General features: G+C 41.0%; 1 protein-coding gene across 1 annotated transcript in view; it reads left to right on the top strand.

Annotated features, from left to right (window-relative positions):
- LOC139214222 (voltage-gated inwardly rectifying potassium channel KCNH2-like) overlaps window positions 1-23331 on the top strand; it is a 36357-nt gene extending 13026 nt beyond the window's left edge. The window contains exons 5-23 of the mRNA XM_070845014.1: window positions 455-621; window positions 2192-2271; window positions 2598-2720; window positions 9148-9320; window positions 10400-10538; window positions 11509-11646; window positions 11820-11974; window positions 14057-14298; window positions 14711-14910; window positions 15076-15163; window positions 16437-16601; window positions 16726-16847; window positions 17004-17075; window positions 17797-17896; window positions 19213-19321; window positions 19428-19555; window positions 19690-19927; window positions 21247-21466; window positions 23191-23331. Coding sequence (XP_070701115.1) covers window positions 455-621; window positions 2192-2271; window positions 2598-2720; window positions 9148-9320; window positions 10400-10538; window positions 11509-11646; window positions 11820-11974; window positions 14057-14298; window positions 14711-14910; window positions 15076-15163; window positions 16437-16601; window positions 16726-16847; window positions 17004-17075; window positions 17797-17896; window positions 19213-19321; window positions 19428-19555; window positions 19690-19927; window positions 21247-21466; window positions 23191-23331 — 2800 coding nt within the window. The remainder of the gene's footprint in view (window positions 1-454; window positions 622-2191; window positions 2272-2597; window positions 2721-9147; window positions 9321-10399; window positions 10539-11508; window positions 11647-11819; window positions 11975-14056; window positions 14299-14710; window positions 14911-15075; window positions 15164-16436; window positions 16602-16725; window positions 16848-17003; window positions 17076-17796; window positions 17897-19212; window positions 19322-19427; window positions 19556-19689; window positions 19928-21246; window positions 21467-23190) is intronic.
- The last annotated feature ends 1836 nt before the right edge of the window (window positions 23332-25167 follow it).

The raw sequence follows: 25167 nt of genomic DNA on the forward strand, positions 1-25167 counted from the left end.
TGTAGGCCTTATACATGTTTTTATGACTTTCTGACATGTGATTTACTATGTCTTCCTATCTTTTTACATATCAAAATTATGTCAGTTTAACCATTTAGTTTCTTTTTCAGCCACACTTTAGTTTTTAGTTTTTATATCTGAAGACATGAATGTGACACATGAGTGTAGCTGTAGTCTTGGGAAATCAAATGCAAGATAACTTGTGATTCAGCAATGTTACAGTACAATTTTTCTGCCATATTACATATTGTATAAGAGATTTAGATCTGTTTTTCATGTGGTTGGGTGGGTGAGGTTATGAGAAAGCTACAAAGGAAATGAAATTAAAAGGGGGTCCAACAGTAACAGGTCACTAAATAGACACTCCTGGTTCTTCTTTGTGGGTTGGACGTCCTGGCGAAAGGTGAAAAGGTACTGAGACCCAGTTTACAAATGTTACAAATATTCTTTCTAGGAGAGACGGGAGAGGAAGAGAACGAGATAAAGATGACTGTCTATTCCACATCAACCATCCTTCCAGCAGGTTAGATGGGAGTTTAAAGCATTCCTCCTCAGTGGATGATATCAAGACTGGGCAGAGTTACTGGGAAAAGAGGCTGAAGCTGAGACACAGCTGTACTGGTGAGAATAACACTGCATTTAAATGCTGTTCAGTCCCCCTGCTGTCTGTTGCACGCTGCTCATAACCGCCCCAAAACGCCCAAGCAAGACAGGCTGACACTTGTGCTTCCAGACCACCCAACTAAAATGATGCCTTTAAGATATGTAGCACTGAATTGTTTAAGAGAAATTACAAAAAATTACTGCTTCTTATCAAAGGGTCCTAATTTTATAAATACTATATGCATACTAAAAATTATACACTACATGAAATTAACTAAATAAAGTGCAAAACTTCTTCTCATTCTTACTGACACTCCCATAAAAAACACAATACTTCCTTATTAATCTAATGTTACATTTACCCAAGTTTTTAACACAGTACATACAATATTACCTATACATCCTTATTATGAGAAGTCAGTGGTCTGTCTCCAATAATTTCCATCTTTTTGGTATCATTTATGCAGTTTTCTAGATGCCAATTGAAAGAAGAAAACTAAAAGAATGTGATGAATAACACCAAAGAATTGTGATGGGTACCAAGCAGCAGAGGGCAGTCATCATCATCAAACATGCAGGATCAGATTTGGCACTACTCATTTGTTTCTGCAACCTGAATGTGAATTGATACCCACCAACAAATTGGGCCAGAAATTGGTCTGGTAGAGTTAAATTGGTTTTTATTTGCCGTTTGAAATGACAAATGAGAAAATTAAAATACAGGTGTAGCATACTGGGAGGTATTTTGCTGTTACCCCCAGGACACAACCACCTCAGTTTCCCCTACTTTGAGGAAAGTGTAGCATTAATCAGGGTTATGTGAACCTGTCTCAACTATTTGTCCAGCGATATAGTCTCAGGAATCAGCATAGTATCTCATGGTGATCAGTCAAGAGTGATAACACCAGAAACAACTTGAACTCAGTTAAAAGCCAGAAAAGGATCTCAAACATAACAACTAACTGCAAGTAAACTACAGCTATGTCAGGACACAGACATTAGATTTATTTTTCATTATTGCTACAATTAACAGAAAAATAACAAGGACACAACAAAAGCACTATCTACACATACAATGCAGACATGGAGAAGGAATGAATCCATGCAGCAGACATGAATGAACTAGAACAACCACAGGTTAGTGATCAAAAGCGGCATGAAGTTTAGAATTTGTTTTGTCAAGGAGGCCAGTTAAATTTCTAAATCGACACGATTAACAGAAAGGAGGTGTACTTGCCTGTATGTGATCACTGAGCCAGCTTGGTGATATCTTCATCTCTGCAGCAGGCCATGTGGGAGGCAGACACAACCTCTTTGTGTGACACAGGAATAGAAATTGCAAATCAGGAGTGAATGCTATTTGGCTCGAAGACAGTCAGCTAAGGAAAGTCGGATGCACTTTCAGACTCAAAGCATTGATCACACTCTCAAAACATTCTCTGCTCCAATGCATGCATGGACCCTTGCAAATCCTGTATGTAAATATATCTGCTACTACTACTGAAAATGTGTTTCTTTGAATTTGGCTTTGGAATATTCTAACTCCATTAGTGATGCTACCAAAGTTCTCCCATCTTTTCTCCTTCAGCTGGTATGGTAACCATCAGAAAGAGCAGTGTGCCAGTTGGGACATCAGATACTGATTTGCATTGCCGAACCAACAGCCAGGTAACACACGGAGACACACCCACAACAGACAGTCCACACACTTAACACAAATGAACCTCTGCAATTGTAGAAGTCCCAGTATGTGAGAGAAGTAAAAAATTAGCTGTGAAAAGGAAATGTTATTATTTGTTGTTGAACTACTGATGCTGCAAATTTTCTCAAACATGAATGTTTGAATCACTGTTTCTCACAGTGGATTCTCGATTTTATTACATGTTCAACATACAGTTTACATTTTTACACAGTTCAATATGACATCAATGACCAAAAACCTTGCTCTCTGTTTGTGTGTGTGTGTGTGTGTGGCTGGTTTTCTGCACATGCAGCAGATGACCCAGAGCCTTCTGGACTCAAAGGCAGATGCTTTTGTGGCATTACCTCCTGGTGAAATCAGACCTCCTTGCAAATTGATCGACAGAACACATCATGTCACGGAGAAAGTCACCCAGGTTAGTAGAGGTGACTTGGTACTCTAACGTTTCTGTTCCAAGCTACCTGTCTATCACTCTTTGGTTGTTTGGCCTTGAGATTCTGTCCCTGACAATCAGAAACAGAATCAGCAACAACCCGTAGTCCTGATGGAGAGAAATACCGACTGAGAACACACTTGACTTCCTGCCAAGAAACAGGACACAACTTTCGCAAAACCAGCATGTGGGTTGTAGGTATGTTTATGCTCCCAGTGGGCACATGTGTTCATTAATTTTGACCCATTGTCATTAAGGTTTTAAGTCTTAAGTTTAAGGCTTAAAACCGGTAACTGCCACTTCACGTGTTGTGTCGTCGCTTCACAGCGACACTGGAGTGACCTCTCCAGAGCGCAGGCCTGGGCAAGGGGGTATAGGAGACAAGCTGTTGCCCATGCAGCAGGTCTCCCCTCTCCATGTCATTGGTGTAGTCCAAGGGAAGGGCAAGAGCCCAAGCAGCTTGGCACCAATGCCGTCGCAGGAGCTGCCAGAACAATGTTGATTCAACAACGTGCTGCCTTGGGGACTCCAACTCTGGATTTCTCCTAAGGGTTTACTCCCGAAGCCTTTCCCAGGAATGGGTGTGGCCACAAGACAGCGGAGGTTTGAGATCGGGGTTTGCCTTCCCCTAGGTGGGCTGCCAGCCAAGGTTAACAAGCCCCATCTGCCCGGACAGCTACAAGTAGTACAGTTTACTGTCATACGGTAGCAGCAGCAGTGCTGACCTGACCTGAAAGTTCAAGTCTAGATCTAGTTTAGGTGTAGGGTTGATCAATAAGCCAAAGTTTAAAATGGCTGCAACTCCACCTCCTCGTCCAGAGTCTCGAGGAATGTGAGTATTAATATGCCTGGAGCCTTTTGGCTATGTGTTTTATTTGTAGATAAATCAGACAGTGTGAAAGTTTGGCCTGTATAGATCTGGTCCGGGTTAGGATCTTGCATCTTTTATGCATTATTGTTTCTTGCTGATTGGAGTTGTTGGAGTTCCTTCACGGTAGGCAGTGTGCATACTTTCTGTCACTATACTGTAGTGTTTTCAAAAGGCCTCTTTGGAGAGAGAAAATTAACCCCAGTTTGTATTGTATTGCTTTATAGTTGCCTTTCAAATGCTATTGTTTTTTATAATTTGATATGCGCACCACTGAGAAGCTTTTCCAACGCAACTTGATTCCTTCTTGTCTGTGAAAGGAAACACTAAAGATAGCTTAATATTTCACTAGAATCAAAATTGCTGTATAATTTTCATATTTTCTTATGGTGATAATCTCCATGGCAAGTTGACTGGCTTCCTCTGTAAAATTCATCATGCACTGCCACTGCACAGTATGAGAGTAGATGACCTCGGCAGACTGTTCTTCCTGAGGAGGCTTAGATGCTGCACTGGCTCCTGTTTTACCTGTCTGTCTTTTATTAAATCACCTAATGAAGCACTGAATCACTGAAATGTAACAAAAATTTTAAACAAAAAAACTAAAATAGTTTGAATAAATATATAAACTAGGGATCAGAGTATCACTTAACATTAATGTTTCCGCTCCATGACTGGTGCAAAAGGGGCAGTGTCTCCCTCATGTCCCCCAAACTCTCAGCTATTTCAGTTGGAGGGCACTGAGGTACATGGGAGATATTTCTGTTGTGGGGCAGATTGTGGACCACATGATTAATGAGGGGGTACTCACCGATAACCGTGTAGTTAATTTGCCATGGCCAGGAGTATTTTGATGACATCACTGATGTCCTCTGATTCTGTGTGAGGACAATACCACAGTAGTACTCTCACAGTGGTGCTAGGTAGTCTGGATATTGGTCTTGCAGTTTACCTACTGGTCTTGTAATATGGTTTACTAAAAGTACAAGCATACATGAGCGTGTCAGTATTTCTACCAATAATTAGGAGGGCACATATGGAAAGCCAGTCACAGCTCAGATGCAAAAGACCTGTGAACATTCATTGTTTCAGATGCATTCATATATGGATTTATATGGAGCACTGCGTACAAAGTTCAAAATTACAATCAAACATTTTCAGTGATTATATGTCCCATGTAAGCCTAATCATTATACACAGAGGATGAGGGGTATTATTCCAGTCTTTTAGTCAAGCATGAGTTGAGCAGTAGTCATTAGCAAGACAAGTCTTGAGTCTACAGCATTGATTCTTTGTCATTTTCTTTCACAGAACAGTCTGATGTTTTAATGGTAGAGGTTTGCACAATCGGAAAACAAAAACACCAGTTTCCAAAGTAACAACACTGCTGAGAGATTATTTTCTGTTTTCCTGCATCTAATATATCCAGCACATTTAAGAGAAGTCTCAATGAATTGTGTTTATTTTTGTTTTTGCATCTCTGTTTAACTCAGTTGATTTAATGCAAGAACTGAGTCCAAGTCATGGCCAATATCTTTTCATACAACCTCACTTATACAATATTAAAGCCTATAAAATCCAAAATCTTTTATTGAGTACAATATAAATAAATATTGATTGATTGACTGATTGATTTTGGTGACCTCTGATTTTTCTGCCTAACAAATTTGAGGGAAACTATTTGATTGATTGACCACAGAATTTGGTACCTACATCCATGTTCCCCTCTGGATGAGGTGTAAAAACTTTGAACTTTTTTCTGGGAAACATATTTACTTTATGTTGTGTAGAATGGAAATGCTGCACCACTGCACACGAAGGAGGAGAAAGGAGGGGGGAGAAGCAAGAGAGGAAAATAAGGAGAGAGACAAAAAGGGGAGGAGTGAGAGGGAGTGATGGGATGAGAGAGGTAGCATGGATCAGTTGGATCTCTATCATAGACTGATAGTGATACAGGTAGGAGAGATGGAAGAAAATAGGGGATTTTTATGTCCTTTTATTTATACATTTGTCCAGAGATTATTATAACTAACTCAGTGATCCCAGAGAAAAAGAGAGAAAGAGGGGGCTGCCACGGAGTACTTTCACTTCAACTGAATCAATCCTGCAACAAGCAAAGAGAACTGTCTTGAATGTTGTTACTGCTGCTGGAAGAGTTTCGCCTGCAAGTTCTACTATGATAGTTCAACTGCTGAAGACAAATGTGGACTCATTGGTCACTTCTGGGTCTGGGTCTATTTTAGCCTCCACTCTCAGGGCTCTTGTCTTTAAAGCATCACTAGGAGGCTGTTAGCAAGACAAAAACGCTTCTGTTGATTTCAACGACTGATCTGTTGTGGATGTATTGAAAGAGTGCTGAAGAAAATCGGAGGGTAAATCTTACAGTTTGTGGCTGTGAACTGACCCATGGACGTGATATATGTCTCAATAACAACCCTTCCTTCACTTTCTTGGTCATTTACGAGTATAAGACGTCTTATTTTTAGTGAGCTTGAACTTTGCACTATGAAGTGAGATCAGCATTGCTACATGAACCGTACAGATTAAAAAAAAACAGAAACAGGTAGGTAGAGTGGTAAAGTCTCAGAGGACAGAAGAAGAGAAGAAGAAGACAGGATAACCCCTGGTCAGACAGAGGAGAAGACAGACAAATTGAATTGCACTTGCAGCAGGCGTGGACCATGTCTTCAGAGAGTGTCCTGTACAGTCGTGTGTCTCAGGACGGCCTGTCAGGTTTGAGCAGTGATCGCAGAAACACCACAATGAAGAGACCTGTCCGCATCTCGTCAATAGTGGCTCATGAGGTGAGTCGAACAGTGTGGGCATGTCTCACTATCACCGAACCCTAAAAGAATGCATGTAAGCAGATAGATTGATTACATGTTTGTCACAGAACTGATCAATATTAACTGGTGTCTAATGGAAAGACCTTCACCATAATCATCCTGGCAATGTTAATGGTCTAAATGTGGTTGAATATGGAGGATATACAGTTATAGATGTATAATAGTAATCAGTTATTATCACTGCACTGTGGTAAATGAATACATCAAAGAATTATTTATAAATTTGCATTTCAAATACAGCAAATGAATTAGAACTGTAAAGGGAGCATTTGATTAAATGAAGGTGTGTACAAAAATGAAAACAGCAAAAGAACACAGGTACTGTAAGATGGAATATAATGAGATATTGTATAATTTCACAACTATTTTGCAATATATTAATCTAATGACAATTCAACAGTAATTGAAAGTGTCATATTCATTCACTTGTTTAAGGAAAACTATGGTTACAGCCATCACTTCTAGTGTTGTGTTTCTTGGTCAGTTATTGTACTGACCAAGAAAATGAGACTGACAAGCACAAGCATTCAACTGACCTGTTGACAGCAGGTTAGTCAAACACATTTGGAGGAGAAAACAGGAGTGAAGAGTAAAATTCAAACTGCCCATTGTAAACATCCATCATAGTTTACAGACTTACTTATTGCTTTTGTGTTTACTGTAGTTTTGTGTACACTGTTTTCCTGCAACATTCCAGTTTCACCTCTAAGTAAAGTGGTTTAGATAATCTGGACAAGCTGTTGTACTGTAGTCACGTCACCATGTTCCACTATGGGGCAGCTGTGGCTTGGAGTAATTTATCACTGTCGTTAGTCTGCACACAGTTGTAAAGGAACAAGGTCACTGGTTAGAGATCATGAAATAGGAGGTGTAAAAAAGATGCGCCCCAGTAAGGAAAGAGAAAACATATGAACTTGTCTTTACCCTGCTGATAGAAGTTGTTGGATAAGCAGTTATGATAATCAGAGATGAAAGTAGTTGTTGGTGATATAATAATCATTTGGATAATTTAAAATCTTATAATAAATCTAAAAAGAAACTAATAATAAACTGCAGTGCTTTTATACTTTTACTAGACCTAGAAAATAACATTAGTTATTGTTTTGCATTACTCTTCATCCGCAGCTCAGTGTGTTATTTCCATAGCCTTGTTAATTTTAAACCCTTGTTAAAGTTTTTTCATAATGAAATTGTAATTATCCCATGTACACAAATAAACCAAAGAGACTCTTCTGAGTCATACACTAGAGCTATCCAAGCTCCATACTACAAACACATTTTAGCGTGCATACTGATCTTGTTCGAGTCAGCTTGCCATTGAGATTATATAGCAATTTTGATTACATAGAAACATTAAGCTATCTTTAGTGTTTCCTTTCAAAGACAAGAATGAATCAAGTTACATGGCTATGAGCGTTGGAAATGTTTCTCAGTGGTGCATTCGCAATTTAGCGAGCAATAGAGAGGGGGGTGGGGGGTTGCACAACAAACAACAACCGGAATAATAACATAACAATAATACTGACGATTTTGTTACCAGTCCTCAAAGGGAAGAAGAAGGCCCTTCAGTGTGCTGCTTTCTCAGCCTGTTGATGAACCAGGCTGGAAGAAGTGGTTCTTTATCCTTGCTGTCCTGGTTGCAGGCTGGAGGAATCTGGTTGCTTCTTTGTTCCTTGTGTGCTAACTTGCTGGTGTGCTCCTGTTGCTCCGAAGATCAGCTGGCAGACTTTGGGTCATACCTGCTGGTGCTGATAAACTTGGTTCAGGCAGCACTTTTGTGTTGCTGCCTTGAAAAAGGTGTCAAGAACTCCGAAATCCTTCAACTAACTGTCAGTATGGTAATTTTGGTAGTAGTTATTAAATTAACCAGCATTTTGGTGTCGCCGTATGAGGCAGAGTATTAATTGTCCACACATAATTGGAACCCCTACATTTATTGATGCCCAAGGTACCAAATTACAACACGTCTGTTAGAATATGAACTTCATTTTGATGTCGTACCTCTGCATGGCTCCACAAAGTGACTTGTCCATTCACTGTAAATGAAGCAGTGGTTGATTTCAACCCAACTTAACATCTTTGGGAGACTTTAGGGCAATATGATAGATAGCACTTTCCACCACCACTATCAAACAACACCAAATGAAGGAATATCTTTTGAAACTGCTGTTAGCCCACAGAGTAGAGGTCCACACATTTAGAGAATCTATGACAATCAACCTGATCAACCAGATGGTTTGTTAAAAAATACTTGGCAGGTGATTGGATGAACCATCTGCCCACCGTCATATAACACTGGCTAACTTTAACCAGTCAGATCAACATAACATATAACATAGTTGGGAGAAGTGTGATTCTTTGCTTTGCTTTCTTTTCAATAAAGAAATAGTCTCTACTTCAGATATAACTGATGCATTAGCAGCATCTATGAGCTGCTGTTTTGAACAGTTGCCCCTGTGGCTCATAGGTAAAGTGGATTGGTCTGAACCACAAGCAAATAACTTGGATCCTGGCAAGACAGATTCTTGTAAATCCCGCTGCCTTGCAAGGTTATAGAACAACACATTGCAAACTCACTGCATTTTGGCTTTTGTTTTAGTTTGTCGCCAAACAGTAGTTCCTATTTTTCTGCCTTGTGGAGCCACAGCGAGAGAGTGCATGAGTAGAATAACAGATCTCCCTCTCTCACCCATAGGTGCTGTCTCTGGGTGCTGATGTATTACCAGAGTACAAACTGCAAACTCCCAGGATCCATAAGTGGACCATCCTTCACTACAGTCCCTTCAAAGCTGTGTGGGACTGGGTCATTCTGCTCCTAGTGATTTATACCGCCATATTCACTCCTTATTCTGCTACATTTCTACTGAGGTTGGTGGAGATTCACACAACACTGTTGCTCACCTGATCTGCAAGAGTTAATTATAAAGGTGCAAGGTTTCCCCTGCAGTCCTCTGTATTACTGCAAGAGCTAACAGGACTGGTGAGAACTGATACCTTTAACCAGTTAGCATCATGTCATGTATTCATACAGAGTACCTTTTGGTTGGAGGTGCATTGCAGGGATACATCTCAACATGTGTCAGTAGGCAAACTGCAGGGGGGCCAGGAGTGGGTCAGTTCTGTGGGACCATACAAAATGCTCAATTTAGTTCATTATCATAGAGGTCTTTGAACACTGGAAACAGCGGCACAGTTCTTCAGAAATGGATGGGGAGACAGAATCTTGCCCAGCTGCTTTGCAGGGTTTCTGTCTCTTGAAGATTCTGTTAGTGTCCCTATGTTGAATCAACAAAGCCATAGCTATGGTAGCTGTGGATGGGGCCAATATGGGCAGCTGTGCAGATGCCCAGGCCCCTACTGTGGTTTGGGAGGGGGAGCTGGTGGGCTGGAGCTGGTGGATGGAGTATTTGAGAATCAACATGCAAAGTTGGGAGAGATGAGTGGGTGGAGTAATGGGGCTGATATGTAGTAGCTCTTGTTGAAAGGCCCCTCAGCAGAACCCAAGAGGTGAACTCCTCTGCAGCGAACAGTCCACACTACAAACTGTGGTCTGTGCTGGACGGGCCACCCTTTGGTACCCTGACAGAACCTCTCTGATCTATTTGCAGATTAAACCTGAAAGTGCTCTATTACTTTCCTCTTTTCTTTACTCTACTACCTACAGCACAAACACGAGGCTCCAAGAATACCAGGAGTGTTTGCATGTCCACACATGACACTTAGATCCTAATCTAAGTTTCTAGTTCAAGTCTAATGTGTCTCTAGAATAAACATACCGGTCAAGTCTGTACATGTGTCTTAAGTTCCTTGTTGTTCTTTAAATACCATCACTTGTTTTTAATGTTGAGGTCTAAATAATTTGCACTGTTACTGCCATGTGTTTTCTTCAAGTGGATGTTTCATTTATCAAAATCCATTTATCAATTTATTGATGTATTTTCTCTTAGTGACCAGGGAGAAGCAGCTATGCAGACCTGCGGTTACTCCTGCTCCCCCCTCAATGTGGTGGATCTTATAGTGGACATTATGTTCATTGTCGACATCATCATCAACTTCAGGACCACATATGTAAACTCCAATGATGAGGTAAACTGGTCTTATTAACTGAAATGATAACTGACAGAGACACTATTTGTCCAATTCACTGACCTACTGAGTCACTGGCTCATAGTTCCAGTAGTTCTGAGGTGAAACCAGAAACTATGTCTATATGGATCCTCAACTAAATAAAATAAATAAATTTATTGTAAATAAAAAACGGTTCATTGTCATGGTAACTTAAAGAAGAAGTTCCATTAATTAATTTGTTGTCATACTATTTCATAATTTATTTATCATAACCACAATAGCTCACTTTTGTAAATTTGCACTATTCACCTGTCTACATGGACTCTTTATTAGATTGTTTGTTCGCTTACACTTGTTTATTTCAGTGAACTTTGTAAAGCACTGTGAGACACTCTGTTGTGATATTGGGCTATACAAATAAATTGAATTGAAAAATTGAATTGAATACATTTTGTATATTGGTATTTATTTTATTTTTTAACTTAATTTCTTTTTAAAATTTCCTTTTCTTTCACTGTAAATTTTTCTGAATGTAGCTGTCAAGTACAGGTGAATTTCCCCTTTGGGGGATGAATAAAAGGTGCATCTTGAATCTTGAAAAATTTATGTATCATATATATTTTCAAATACGTTGAGTGATCCATTTATTGTTTGATTATTTTGTAATAATATGGTCATGGATTTGTTTATATTTCATATGGCTTTTTTTAAGTTATTTTGTATTTCATATACAGTTAAGCACGAAATGATTCATACCCCTGGCAAATTTTGACTTAAAGTTATTTTTATTCAACCAGCAAGTTTTTTCTTGATTGGAAATGACACAGGCGTCTCCCAGAAGATTATAAGACGATGTCATCATTGTGGAAAAAATATTTCTCAGCTTTTATTTACACTTGAACAAAAAGTACTCTCTGTCTGTCAGTAATTTAAATATAATGCTACATGATTTAAATTTGAGCTACATTTTTGTGTTTTGTCTCCTCAGGTGGTGAGCCAGTCTTCGCGGATTGCAGTGTACTACTTCAAAGGATGGTTCCTCATCGACATGGTGGCAGCCATTCCCTTTGACCTCCTCATCTACCGCTCAGGAGAGGAGGTGGTTAGGGGAGGTGGAGAGGGAGAGGTAGGGAGGAGGGAGGGAAAGAAGAAGATGAGAGTGGGATGAGAGATAGACGTGGGTAAAACTGGGATAGTAGAGAGGAAAAACTGTAGCGATTGCAGGGATTTTTTCTGTCATTGTTCACTTACTCTAGTCACATAGTAACAATGCTGCTCTCTGTCTGTTCGTCCTAACAGACCACCACATTGATTGGCTTACTGAAGACAGCTCGATTATTGCGCTTGGTTCGTGTAGCCAGAAAGTTGGACCGTTACTCAGAGTATGGTGCAGCTGTCCTCTTCCTCCTCATGTGCACCTTCGCTCTCATCGCTCACTGGCTGGCCTGCATCTGGTACATTACTTTATTCTGCAGTATTTGTTAATCAGACCCAGACTTTATTGAGAACATTTGTTACACAGAAATGGTGGACATAACCAAAACCAGATACCCATTTCATGATTCTAATAGATATAAATAGAATGAACAATTATTGAGTATATATACAATTATTGAGTATTATATTGAGTATAAAGAGAAAAGATGATATTGTGGCGGTGGGTGGGTGTTTCTCAGAGTAGAAAGAAGCAGGGCGATTTAACCATTCAACCATGCTGGTGCTTTATTTGATTTCACCCACACAGCATAACTCAACTCAATTAAGTAAGTGGTCTGTATTTTTATAGCACCTTTCTAGTCATTTCATCTACTCAAAGTGCTTTTACATTACATCCTCATTCACCCATTCACACATGAGGAATCTAAATTGGAGAACACTATTCTTTCACACACATTCACAGTGAAGCTATGCATCAGGAGCTGGGGTTCAGTGGTTTGCGCAAGGACACTAGGAGCTGAGGATCAGTAGGGTGCAAGCTGGTCACGGTGGAGCATTACCACCCGGTTTCTCTTGATCAACCGCACCCTGTACACAACATCCGACATTCTCTCAAGTAAAATAGTCCATGGCTACAAGGATGTAGTTGTTACCCAGTTTGATGGTAGAGAACGGGCCTGGCATGGGAGCCCTCACCTGGCACTGCTGCAAAGGGGCATGCGAGCGAGAGGTCGGACCCTTCTGGACGGTGTCGATGTCACACCAATGCACGTACAGTTCCACATCTTGATTACACCCTTGCCAGTAGAACCGGGACCTTAGCCATGGACGAGCTACAGCACCATGGTGCGCAGCTTGTGAGGCACCAGGAGCTGGAAGGTGTCATGGTAGCCCCCAAGCCTCTGCCATCGGCGATGGAGAGGGCCATCATGGCTGGCAAGGCTGGACCACTGGGAGAAGAGGTCCTTGGTTTCAGTGTCTAGAACTGAAACTGCAGGCCATGCTGGTTGTTCGCCTGCTCTCACCCAATCTTGGACACGGGAGAGGACAGGGTCTTGGCTCTGGTCATGTCTAAGTTGTTCCGGATCAAAGTTCTCAGAGCCGTGGCTGCTGTCTGATGGCCTGTTGTTGACATCCTCCATTGGGCCATCTCTTAGTGCTGTCACCACTGGGGTGCTGCGTCGCATTCCTCAACCCACTGGCAGTACCGGCATTGTTCCTTCTCATAGGGTCATTGAGTAGTATTGGCATGGTCACTGCCAGCCTGGTGATGAATCTTGAAGTTGTAGTCTTGCAGTGTCTCTAGCCGCTGGGCCAGCTGCCCTTCAGGTTGTTTGAACTTGAGGAGCCAGGTGAAGGATGCACGGTCGGTGCACAGGAGGGACCTCTGTCCATAGAGGTATGGGTAGAAGTGGCGCAGACCCAGAATGACAGCCAGCAACTCCTGATGAGTGATGCAGTAGTTCCTCTCGGCACGGTCACAGTTTTCACTCCAGTTGAATACCTGTCCTCTTTAGGTCAGCTGGTGTAGTTGGCTGGCAATGGTGATGAAGCCTTTGACAAATCGTCGGAAGTAGGAAGCCAGGCCCAGGAAGCTCCACAGCTTTCCAACTTTGCGGGGAACAGGCCAGTCCCTCACTGCTGCCACCTTAGCTGGGTCAGTGGACACTGATGCACTGATGACATGTCCCAGAAAAGTTGTCTCTTGCAGGAATAGGTGGTACTTCTTTGGGTGGAGATGCAGATCAGCCTGGCTTGGAGGGCTAGCTCCACCTGCTGTGCAACGGCATCAAGGGTGGGGTATCCCTGCCATGCAGGAAGGAGGATATCCGCAGCATAGGCACACAAGCTCTCTTTGGTTCTCCTTTGAAGGCTGATCAGCTTGTCTCAGGCATCATCAGCATAGATACAGCGGCCAAACTGGTGTTGTAGTTCTCCCTCAATAGCATGCCAGCTGAGTAGCTCTTGGGGTTGGAAATCAATTAGGATCTGTCGGACACACACACACACACACACACACACACACACACACACACGCTTATGTATGTATATCAGTGTGTATAGATTTAGCAATTTCAGTGTTTGTCTTCTTGCCTCAGGTATGCCATTGGTAATGTGGAGCGGTCAACCTCGGCTGGGATCGGCTGGTTGAACACTCTGGGCGACCAGCTGGGGAAGCCATACAATGACTCCATCATCGGGTCGGGCCCTTCCATTAGAGATAAATATGTCACAGCTCTGTACTTCACCTTCAGTAGTCTGACCAGCGTAGGCTTTGGGAACGTGTCCCCAAACACCAACTCTGAGAAGATCTTCTCAATCTGTGTCATGCTTATCGGCGGTGAGTTCAGTCTCCAGCAGAGCCCATGATGAAACAGAGCTGGACCCTCAGGGGTCCAGAGGAAAAGTGTGAGAGCTAAGCAGGACCCTCAGGTGTCCAGAGGAGGTTGGGTAATGGAGATTGTGATAAATATGGCAACAGTAAATGGCCACACATCAACTGGCAAAGAAGAAAAGCAGGTGAAGAGGAAAGAGAGTGGCATAAAGATGTTCCACTAAGCTTCATATCTTACAACTATTATAAAACTTGTAATAGGTTTGTACATTAATTAATTGTGCTGCAATTGTGCTGTGTATTGTGTAATTCCTTAATTATTTTCATTTTATTTTTTGCTGGTTTCTTGTCTTTGTTTCTTGTTGCTTCAGTCTCTGTGTCTGGGTAAATGATACAAGGTCCTCTGTTTCTTATCCAGCTTTGATGTATGCCAGTATCTTTGGTAATGTGTCAGCCATTATCCAGCGGCTGTACTCTGGTACGGCACGCTATCATGCCCAGATGATGAGAGTTCGAGAGTTCATCCGCTTCCACCAGATCCCTAACCCTCTGAGACAGCGGCTTGAGGAGTACTTCCAACACGCATGGTCATACACTAATGGGATCGATATGAATGCTGTGAGTATGGGAAACTTTCAGTCTGATGTAAACATATATGATTACTTTATTAAGGGGTTATATTTACAGTTTACACAGGTTATGCAAGCTGATGTCTGCATGCTACTTGTAGCTAAATTCAATGGTTTCCTCCCTTCGTGCCCTCCATCCCCATCCCTCCCCTAGGTTTTAAAAGGATTCCCAGAGTGTCTACAAGCAGATATTTGTCTTCACCTCAACAGGTCACTGCTGCAGCACTGTAAGGCATTCAAAGGTAATACTATCACACCTGAGAAGGGGATGTTTTATGAATACAATTAGGTATTGCAGATTTACTGTGGTACATTGTACTGTACTTAAATACAATTAGTTCTTCACTTCATTTAAGTAATTCAATTATTTCAATTATTATTCAATTAAACACTAGTCGTTGAACATGTTTGCCTTGTGCTTATTGTTCTTGTGGTGCCTACTGTAGTAATCATGCTTATTTAGTATGTTAAAATATTTTCTTACCATTTTTATTTTATACTTTAAAAGAAATGGTTGAAAGTGTAACCATGGACTACAGAGTGTTATTAAAGCTCGAGTCAACTGTATGCCTGGACTCTATAGTAGGCACTTTCAAGAAATAGAGCTACACTATACATTCAAATACATGCAATCATACATGATATATACTTTTATAATGTCAGATTCTGTAAGAGATTTAAAGTTTAAATACAAAGTTAAGAAGATTTTAACCACTTGTGTAGAAATATCTAAAAGCAATGTTAAAAGCCCTTAAGCATGTTTCCTTTATAACTGCTTCCCATGCAAATCTTTCATCAACTCACCTCCTTTTGGTTTCTCAATTTCTTCTAGTGGCATCTCTCTATGCAGATCATTTTTAAAGTATTGTTCAAGAATTAGTTCCCAATACAGAGGGGGTGAATGGACAGGCCATTTAATTAGCAATGTACAGTGTCCATAGAGATATTAAGAAATACCCCCTATGAAAACTGTCCACAATGATGTCAGTGGAAGTTATATTCAGCTCACAATTTTATTGTAGTGGTACAATATGATATCTGATATCTGATATCTCAAAAACCAGGACAAATCAAATAAATTATTAAAGCTGCATTAAAACTTCAGCATTTTATAAAAGAGATGAGCTGCACAGATGACATTGGCAACCTCCCATCAGTGTATAAATGGTGTGTGAGTGTGAATGTTGAAAAGACCTGACAGGCACTATACAAGTACAGACCTTATACCATCCCTCACCTGACATAGGCTCACTTCATTTAAGAAGATACCCCCCCCCCTGCTTTCACGGATATTTATTGTAAATATTACACAGTTTTAATACAGGAACTGATAAAGTATGTGACTGAAATAAACACAAAAAGGATTCATCTTAATTAATATTTATAACAATATTGTCTGTAGATGCATTCATAACCACAGATTTGGTATTTACTATGTATACACACAAGTAGAAACACAGGAAACATGTCTCTTGTAGCATTGTACCAACATATTGTACTTGATATGGTGTCTAGGATCCACTAAGGGCTGCCTGAGGGCCCTAGCCATGAGGTTTAAGACCACACACGCCCCTCCTGGTGACACCCTAGTCCATGCTGGAGACCTGATATCAGCTCTGTATTTCATCTCCAGAGGATCCATAGAGATCCTCAAAGGAGATGTGGTGGTAGCTATACTGGGTAGGTGCTTCCATGAACCACCGATATATGCTCAACTTAAGTCAGAAATGTCTTTTCCATAAATAAATGAACATGTCAAGATTCCTATGTTCCCACTACATGACTACATTTTCTTCTCCTCCAGGAAAGAATGATGTCTTTGGTGAGCCCATCAATCTGTTTCCAATGCCAGGGAAATCCAATGCTGATGTCAGAGCTCTAACTTACTGTGATCTGCACAAAATATACAGAGAGGATATGCTGGAGGTATCACCACTTTTTTGGTCAATTTACATCCATCCAGTGAGAGAATGGAATGAATGAATGGCTGCTGACTGAGCCTGTGCTATTTGGTCAATGGGATAAGAAATATACATGTTTATATTTTTCCTGTTCCATATTTCCTGTCACTTGTGTTTGCAGGTTCTGGAGATGTATCCTGAATTTTGTGAATATTTCTGGTCCAACTTGGAGATCACCTTCAATCTCAGAGATGTATGTTACTCGTGTTAAAGCTCCTCTATTTATTGAGACCAGGCAGAAATTATAACTTGGAAAAACCTCCATTAGAAACATCTTGATTCTGATTAGTAAGTAACAGAATGGATGTAAACACACTGTGTCTCTGCCAGGAAATTAAGAACCGGGTTTTACTAGAAGAACCACGTCCAAACCACGTTTAAAGGCAAAAATATTCATAGCTGATCCACATAACCACACAACCAAAAGTTGACCAGAGAGCTGGAGACATAAGGGCACACATTTCCAGACAGTAGGCTGACATAGGCTTACTTCACTGGGAGACATTCGAAGTGTTGCACCTGTTTGGACATATGAAATAGACGTTTGAAGAATTAAAAAAGGGAAGTTTAGGAACTTCAAAACCTTCACGTATGATCAGTCACAGCATGAAGTTCGTGTGAAAGTTGGATTGTCGATTTCAGAAAGATACAGAAACTGTTGGACACGTCAGCGCCAAAGACAAGGGGTGTTCTGAAGCTTTTAAATCGGACAAACAGTTCTATACCAGCACCTTAAGTCTGTTTTTGGAAACATTTTGAATTTGTGCACAATGAAAGTGAATTGAAATATCAGAAATACTCCATCATATTGTACACGTTGTAGCATAGCACAAAACAAAATGCTGAAATTTTGCAGTACATGATTCTTCTTCTCAATACATTTGCATATTCTTCCCTCTACTCACCGTTTGCAGGTGAATAATGAAGCTTTTGGCTCTCTGAGTGGAGAAGGCTCTGACTGTGAGGGATCCAGCAGACCACAGAGGGAACAAAAACTCTCTTCCTCTCGCTCAGGTAACACTAAACAGAGATGTACTGCAGTCAGTGTGAATCAGATCACAGAGGGGATTCACCACTCACTCTTTTGGCCCCACAGGAGGCACCAAAAAAGGTACCGAAATCTAAAAAAAGGTATTCAGAGTGTGAATTTAGAGGGCGAGAGAGAAGAAAGAGTAGAGGACAGAGACAGAAATGAACTGACAGAATGTAATGTTAAAGGCAGAGACACAAGAGGATGTGAGAGAGAGGGAGAAGGGTGTGGAAACAAGAGAGACAGAAAAAGAGGTGGAGAGAAGGAGCACTAGAGACACAAAGGGGAAAAGAGAGAGAGACCAGACAAACAGAGCAATACATTCATTTTCTGATGTTGCATGATCACTTCAGCCTCATCTGTATTTCCCAGCTGTGGGTCATGTGTTCATGTCTGACAGATCATCTATACTACTGCTCACTGACATGGTTCAGGGAAATGAACCAATGAATGAATTATTTCTTTTTGCAAGCAAGCTCTAGGAAGTACAACCTTGATACAAAAACCAACCACAGCTCACATAGATACTAATGCACTACAGATGATCCACAGATGTTGAATCATAGATGTTCACTCATCATTCAACACCCCACAGATCAATATTCCCATTTTACTGGTTTATATGAAGCATATCCTGGAAGATGACCTTCAAGATCAGTTTCTCTGCAGTAGAGAGCTTCCCACCACTACAGCTACTGAGGACATTTTCAGTACTGCGGTTTTGTGTCTGGGTTCAGTAGACCTCACCTGGGAGTGTGTTAGAATAACAACTGAATGTTCCAGGGTCATGAGGAGAGTTTTTGGAAGTGCACCAAACACAGCTTGGAACCATTGTTTTCAGGCCTCAGCAGCTAAAGATATAGTGCCAGTGCTGCATGAAACCCTGAAAGATGATGCCAAAGTAGTGGACTACATCAAATGGAGCCCCAAGAGAGCAGAACAGGTGTTTACAGAAACTGTGTGAAGACCTGTGCACTGAGCACACACAGCTTATAGCAGAGGCACAGCTTATTAGCTCTTGAGAGAAAATCTATGAACTTAAAAGAGAATCAGAACTTTGTTTTCAGAACCCAACCAATCGCTTTCAAACCTACTGATGCTGTGCGGCTTGCACAAGTGGCATACCCTGTGTCTTAACATTTGAGGATTTTGAATGTGTCTCTGACACCTTTAATATGAAATGTCTATTTTGTGCAACTTGCACCATTATTTGTCTTTATTCATCAGCACCAAGTACCTGTAAATGTGTTCATTTCTTCAGGTTGCAAACTCACAGTGATAGTTTGTGTGTATTTATCAGGCAACAACATTTCAGCAAGGAGACAGAGAGCTGCCGACAAATGTAGAAGAGGACCCAGTAACGGGGGTCAAAGTGACAGCCACGACAGAGACGATCATAAACACGCACTGTAAGACTTGATATTTTGTTGAGTTTCTTTAAAAGATACGTTAATCAGTTCATTGTCTAGACTATCCCAATTATTAAACAAACCTCTTAACTAAGTGTTTTTGTAGATATGGCTCTGTGTTCTCCAGTGAGGATGAAGGGGAGAATTCAGAGGTGACCAGCCCTGCTCACACCTACACGATTCATGCAGCCGCCACAAACATCACAAAAAAAGAGACCTGTAACCCTTTAACAGGCAAGTGCAACGATGGTTTCAAGACACATGAGATAAATGAAACATCAGAAAGAACTGTGTGCGTGGTGGTCAGAGCTCCACGTGGCACTATGCGTGTCTCACTGTACCCCTGTGTGATCCAGATGCATTCTCAGGAGTGTCCAACATCTTTACGTTCTGGAGCTCAGAGAGGCGAGAGGAGCAGAGATACCAGGAGGTGCCATGCTCCCATAGCCTCCTCTCACCTCCTCCTCAGCCTCCCTCCCAGGAGCTCTCCGAACTGACCTCTACTTCCTACTGTCCCATGAGCCCTCCTCCACCGCATATCATCCCTCGGAGGCAGACGGTGGAGTTAGAGAACAGGCTGGAGGCATTGCAGCAACAGATATCCAGGTGGGTCGCAGGGCTTGATCTACTTTCATGAGTTGAGTTGAGTTTAGAAGTCAAATTAATATTTGTATTCTTATTGGCACATTTTAAGACGTAAAAATATCGTTCATTTCAAAAGTTTTAGTGGACCCTAAAAGGCGTCTGCTTCCATGTCAAGTCCGTTGTATTTGCATTTGCTTTGAGGAAACACATAGAAGACGAGTGAGGGTTGCTGATTTATATATTTATTTTTTCTTTATTCTACTTCCTGCTTTAGAGTGTTCATTACCCATTTTACAGTACTTTTCACATTTACAGACATCAGACGAACATAGACATCAGTCTGAGTGTGAGTCTCAAAACCTCTTCGCCCTTGTGTGCAAGCTTCTATTGGTGCCTAAACCTCCAGGACCAGAAGCACACCGGAGCCTCCTACAGTCCTGCCGATCACAGCGGCAGCACCCCCCTTCTTGACATAACAAATAAGACATTTTCAGTTACCCTGGAAGACGTCTTTGCCCAGATTGGGTTACAGGTGCATCATGGGTGCCTAATCAAATTAAGAATTTACAAAACCTCTGTGACAAGACAGCCCGAAGCTACTCCAGACAATAACCAGCCTGTTATGGCCTTGCAGTATCCCAAGACTGCAGTCTTAATACTTGACAACCTGCCCAGCACTTGTACCCGGATTTCTTATAGTGCTTCAAATTACTATTAATATTCCTCTTTCAGATATCAAGCGTTTTGGATTCTCCACCCTCCAGGTTCTTTGAGCCAATTGTGAAAATGTACCCCAGATCGTGTTGTATGAATCTCCAGGTCACTGTGATCATGTTTATTCAACAGGCGACAGTCTATTCAGCAATGGTTGGAGCCTTAATAACCTTAATAACCCAACCCAGAGCAATCAGACAGCTAAACTATGTTCCAAAGACAGAGACAGGGCTACAGAGCCTGACCCAACCATGACCCAGAGAAGACCATGTGATGATTTGATTAAGGGCATTCCTACATCCAGTTGTGACCAGTTCCACATTGATTGAGATTTCTAAAAGGATACCGGGTGAACGTGCATATTTAGAAATCAGACTAAAAGAATGTGTATGGATATTTTTAGCTGTGAATCCACACAGAGTTTTATCCATCTTGTCCTACATATATCAAGACAGCATATAACACCTATTAAGCTCTTCTTTTTGTGTACCAGTGAACACTTTCACTGTAGCAGACAGGTAATGAAACAGCTTTACCAGAGCAGACCAGTAAACAGCCAGCTGTGTGTGTCTCAGTACTGTATCCCTATAAACTCATGTGTGTGTGTATTTGTGTGTGTTTTCCAGGTTGGAGTCTCGTATGTCAGCAGACATCGGGAGAATCATGCAGCTGCTGCAGAGACAGATACCAATGATCCCACCTTCCTACAGCACCCTGACATCAACACCTACCGCACCCACCTCCCCAATCCTGTCCCTCAGCGCTGCCTCCCCAACCCCTGCCTCCCCCATAGATAAGTCACCTACCAACCTCCAAAAGCAGCAGTCCAACAAAAACCAAGATCAGGTTCTTCAACAACTTCCAAAATCGAGCTCCTTCGATTGTAGTTCCTCTGTCCTGCATCTTACTGCCTCACCCCCTCTCATCCATGCCTCACCCCTTCTCACGTCTTCATATCAATCGCTGTTTACTTTTCCCAACTTACCCCAGCCTCAGTCCTCCACCCAGTTTTCCTCCCCTGTTCTTCCTCAGACAGGAAATCAGTGTGTGTCTTCCTTACAACAACCAGCCCTTCCTGCCAGGACACAGAGCTTAGCGTCTGTCCCACAGGTACTGTAAACCTTTTAGTCGCCTATCAAGTTAGATTTAGTCGCTTTCAGGGGTAACAGGGATGGATGGGGTGGGGTGACTGGGTGACTGGGTGAAAATCATCATTAGGTCAAGAAAATCATTAGATCAAGAGTGTTAAGAATGCAATTCTGAATTCTTATCAGAAGTCTTCCTCAGGATTTTGACTTTTCTTTGCATTTTTTGCAAAGAAACCTAACTACATATTAAACATGAAGAATAAAGATGTTTCAACTTTAAACATTTTCAGTCTTCAACTTGAAAATTAGCACACAACCTTCGGCTTTACAGAAATTACAGATTGCGCAAATAAAGTGATTAAATTCTGAGCTTTTCTTCAGGATATTAACATAAACACACAGTATATCCTCTTGTTTCTCAGATGGTGGGGAATGAATGCATGCAAAGCTAATGAAAGAAATGGAATGACTATTACATGCTCATTGATATCCTGGTGATGATTGGGTTTTTGGAGTATCCTGGATATGTGTTTCTATTATAAAACTTTCTGTCATATGTGCAGGTGCATCTAAAGTTACACAGCAGTTAGTCAGAATATCATGTACAGTAGGGCAAAAAAGTATTTAGTCAGCCACCAATTGTGCAAGTTCCCCCACTTAAAAAGATGAGAGAGGCCTGTAATTTTCATCATAGGTACACTTCAACTATGAGAGACAGAATGGGGGGAAAGAATCCAGGAAATCACATTGAAAATAAGTATTTGGTCAATAACAAAAGTTCATCTCAATACTTTGTTATATACCCTTTGTTGGCAATGACAGAGGTCAAATGTTTTCTGTAACCTCGTAACCTGTAACCTCAAATTGCTCCTGAAACTGCGCTTAGGAGTGTGAATGTGTGTGAAAGGTTAGTCTGCCCCTAATGAGCTGCTTTGGCCCTTTCATCAGTGTATGAAAGGCATGTGAATGTAGTGTTACAGCACTTTGAGTGGTTCATTTACCATTTAACTAGTGTTCAAAAGACATGGAAACTTCATGGTCCAGCAGAAAAAGCAGAAAAGCACGGGTTTAATGTGATGGTTCAGTTAACTGTGATGTAGCCACTGAAATCAGATTTATTGTCATCATACAGCAAAGTACAATGAAATTTCGTCTGACCTACACTAACCAGCAGGATCAGCACTCAGATGAGAATTAATTATTAATAATTAAAGAATGAATAATTTTAGTCTGATAACAGTTTGTTAACCTGAAGGCCCAGGATACGATTGTCCATGCGAACATATTCATCAAGAACTTTATTGAGAGCTGAGAGCCAAAAGCCCTTTAGTTCACAGAAGAACTACACACCTGTCATTTTCTCCGTCTTAGAGTTCAAGTTTGGGGAAAATGCCTCATTGTGTACATAGGTATTCTAAACCACATTCACAGAAACACAGGCCTCTGTAGACTCAGACTTGACTGTACATCTCTCCCTGCCAGGATCTGGTCACAGAATGTGAGGACCAGTCGTCCAAACTCAGCCCATCTCCCACCATCAGTCAGTCAGAGCTGTACCTCCAGGGTGGAATCAAGCCTGCTGAGCCTTTCACCTGCTCAGCCCAGAACCGAAGCAGTACCTAGCCAATTGGAGCGACATGGGAGCCAGTCTTGCCTGTTAATGTCAGGACATCCAGCGTCATTACTGGACAGCAGCTAGCTTACCCAGAACTATGATTCACCCAAATAAGTTAGCAGGGGTGAAGAGGTTTGGCATGTCACCACACCGCAGCTCTGAATTTAGTAAACATGCCTCGGCAGGATAAAGGTACAGAGATTTACTTTGTCATCCATCAACATAATTACATAGATCATGATAAATGACCAAAATCTGGGGATTCTTGAATCCTTAATGTTGAATTCCTGAATCGTTGGGTCTCTCTCTAATTAAAGAGTTTGGTCTAGACCTGCTCTTTATGGAAAGAGTCTGGAGATAACACAGTTATGAATTGGCCCTATAGGATTAGAGATTGATTGATTGATTGATTGAAAATACAGGTTTATTAATCAAATCCACATTTAAAAACACTGCCATTTCCTTTGACTTTAATTTGAAAGTTTGTTAGTTTGAAATAGTGACAACAGTGCAAGTCCAATATTCACACTCATTATAACTCTGGTTTGTTTCCAACTCCTGCAAAACAGCCAATCAGCATTATACAAATGCAGCGTGTAGCTAAAACAGAGGGAGTTGAGCCTGGCTGAACTTGTTCCAAGGTTTGTTTTGGAAATACGACATTTCTGTAATCATAGTAGCAGTTAATGTGTAATTATTAGTTATATATTATTCATTCATTTATTATTAATTTGATAATTGATTTCCATTTTCACTTTTAATTTTCTCTCTGCGTGTCAGTATCAGTCGCCCCATTCATCAGACTTTAATACTCACAAGGCCAATAAAAACCATTATGCAGATAGTATGCAGTATGCAGGAACTGCAAGATACAGCTTCTACACTCTACTACCCCATAACACAGCCTGACCTCTGACACTGCTGTACAGAAGTGTACATAAAGTAGCTTGAATTATAAACTAGAAATCCTCCTTACCTTTAAAGCCACCTTATCTGTTAGCTCATTCAGTGCAGTGTAAGAAAAGTTGTTTTTCATGCTCACAGGGCTAATAGAAATAATATGGTATGCAAAGTGAAGAGCACCAAGGAACCTTGCAGTTGTGTCAGAAAGCTTCAGACAGACATGTGGCACAGCTGTGGAGGTGTAGAGTAGAATAAATGTGTTACATGATGAAATCAGCTAGAGAAACAGCAATACCAAACAAGTACTGTAGTTATGGTGTGGATCCAGTGTTATTAAGAAACGTGTGTCAGTGTTGTTCATTTAATTTCTGTAAGTGTCATGTGTTTGGTCCTTCTGGCCCTTGTTTCTTTCATTACACAGTATAAATAATGGACATCTGCTCTGTTAAGCTAAGAAGCATTTCAGTGCTGAAGAAGAGGTTGTTTAGGTGATGGTTTGTGTTCTGAATCACAGAACTGTGTTGGTATAAAAGGGTTTATTCAAGGCATATTATAGTGTTGACACAGAGGAACTTAAATTAGACAATAGTGAGAATTCAACAGACCTGTTCAGATGTGCTTGTAACAGCCTCCTATCTTAATGCAGAACTGTAAAGAACTGAGTGAGGATTTGCAGACACTTCTTATGAAGGAGTGTGACTTTCATTGCTCATAGCTGGACACAATCATTTGACGGAGAATATGCTGAAACTTAAAAGAATTTTGAAGGATTCTGCTTTGATATTGTTTGTACAGCAAAAAAATGTATCCATAGCATTTAACTGTCCTCATCATTAAACGTTGTTGTTGTTGTTAAGGTTGTACAAGTCAGTGTTGCTTATTAACTTAATACACTATATTAATCATCCACGTTGTTATTTATGTATTTATTTAGTATTTTA

Source organism: Pempheris klunzingeri, chromosome 15, assembly GCF_042242105.1.
Source record: "Pempheris klunzingeri isolate RE-2024b chromosome 15, fPemKlu1.hap1, whole genome shotgun sequence".
NCBI lineage: Eukaryota > Metazoa > Chordata > Actinopteri > Acropomatiformes > Pempheridae > Pempheris > Pempheris klunzingeri.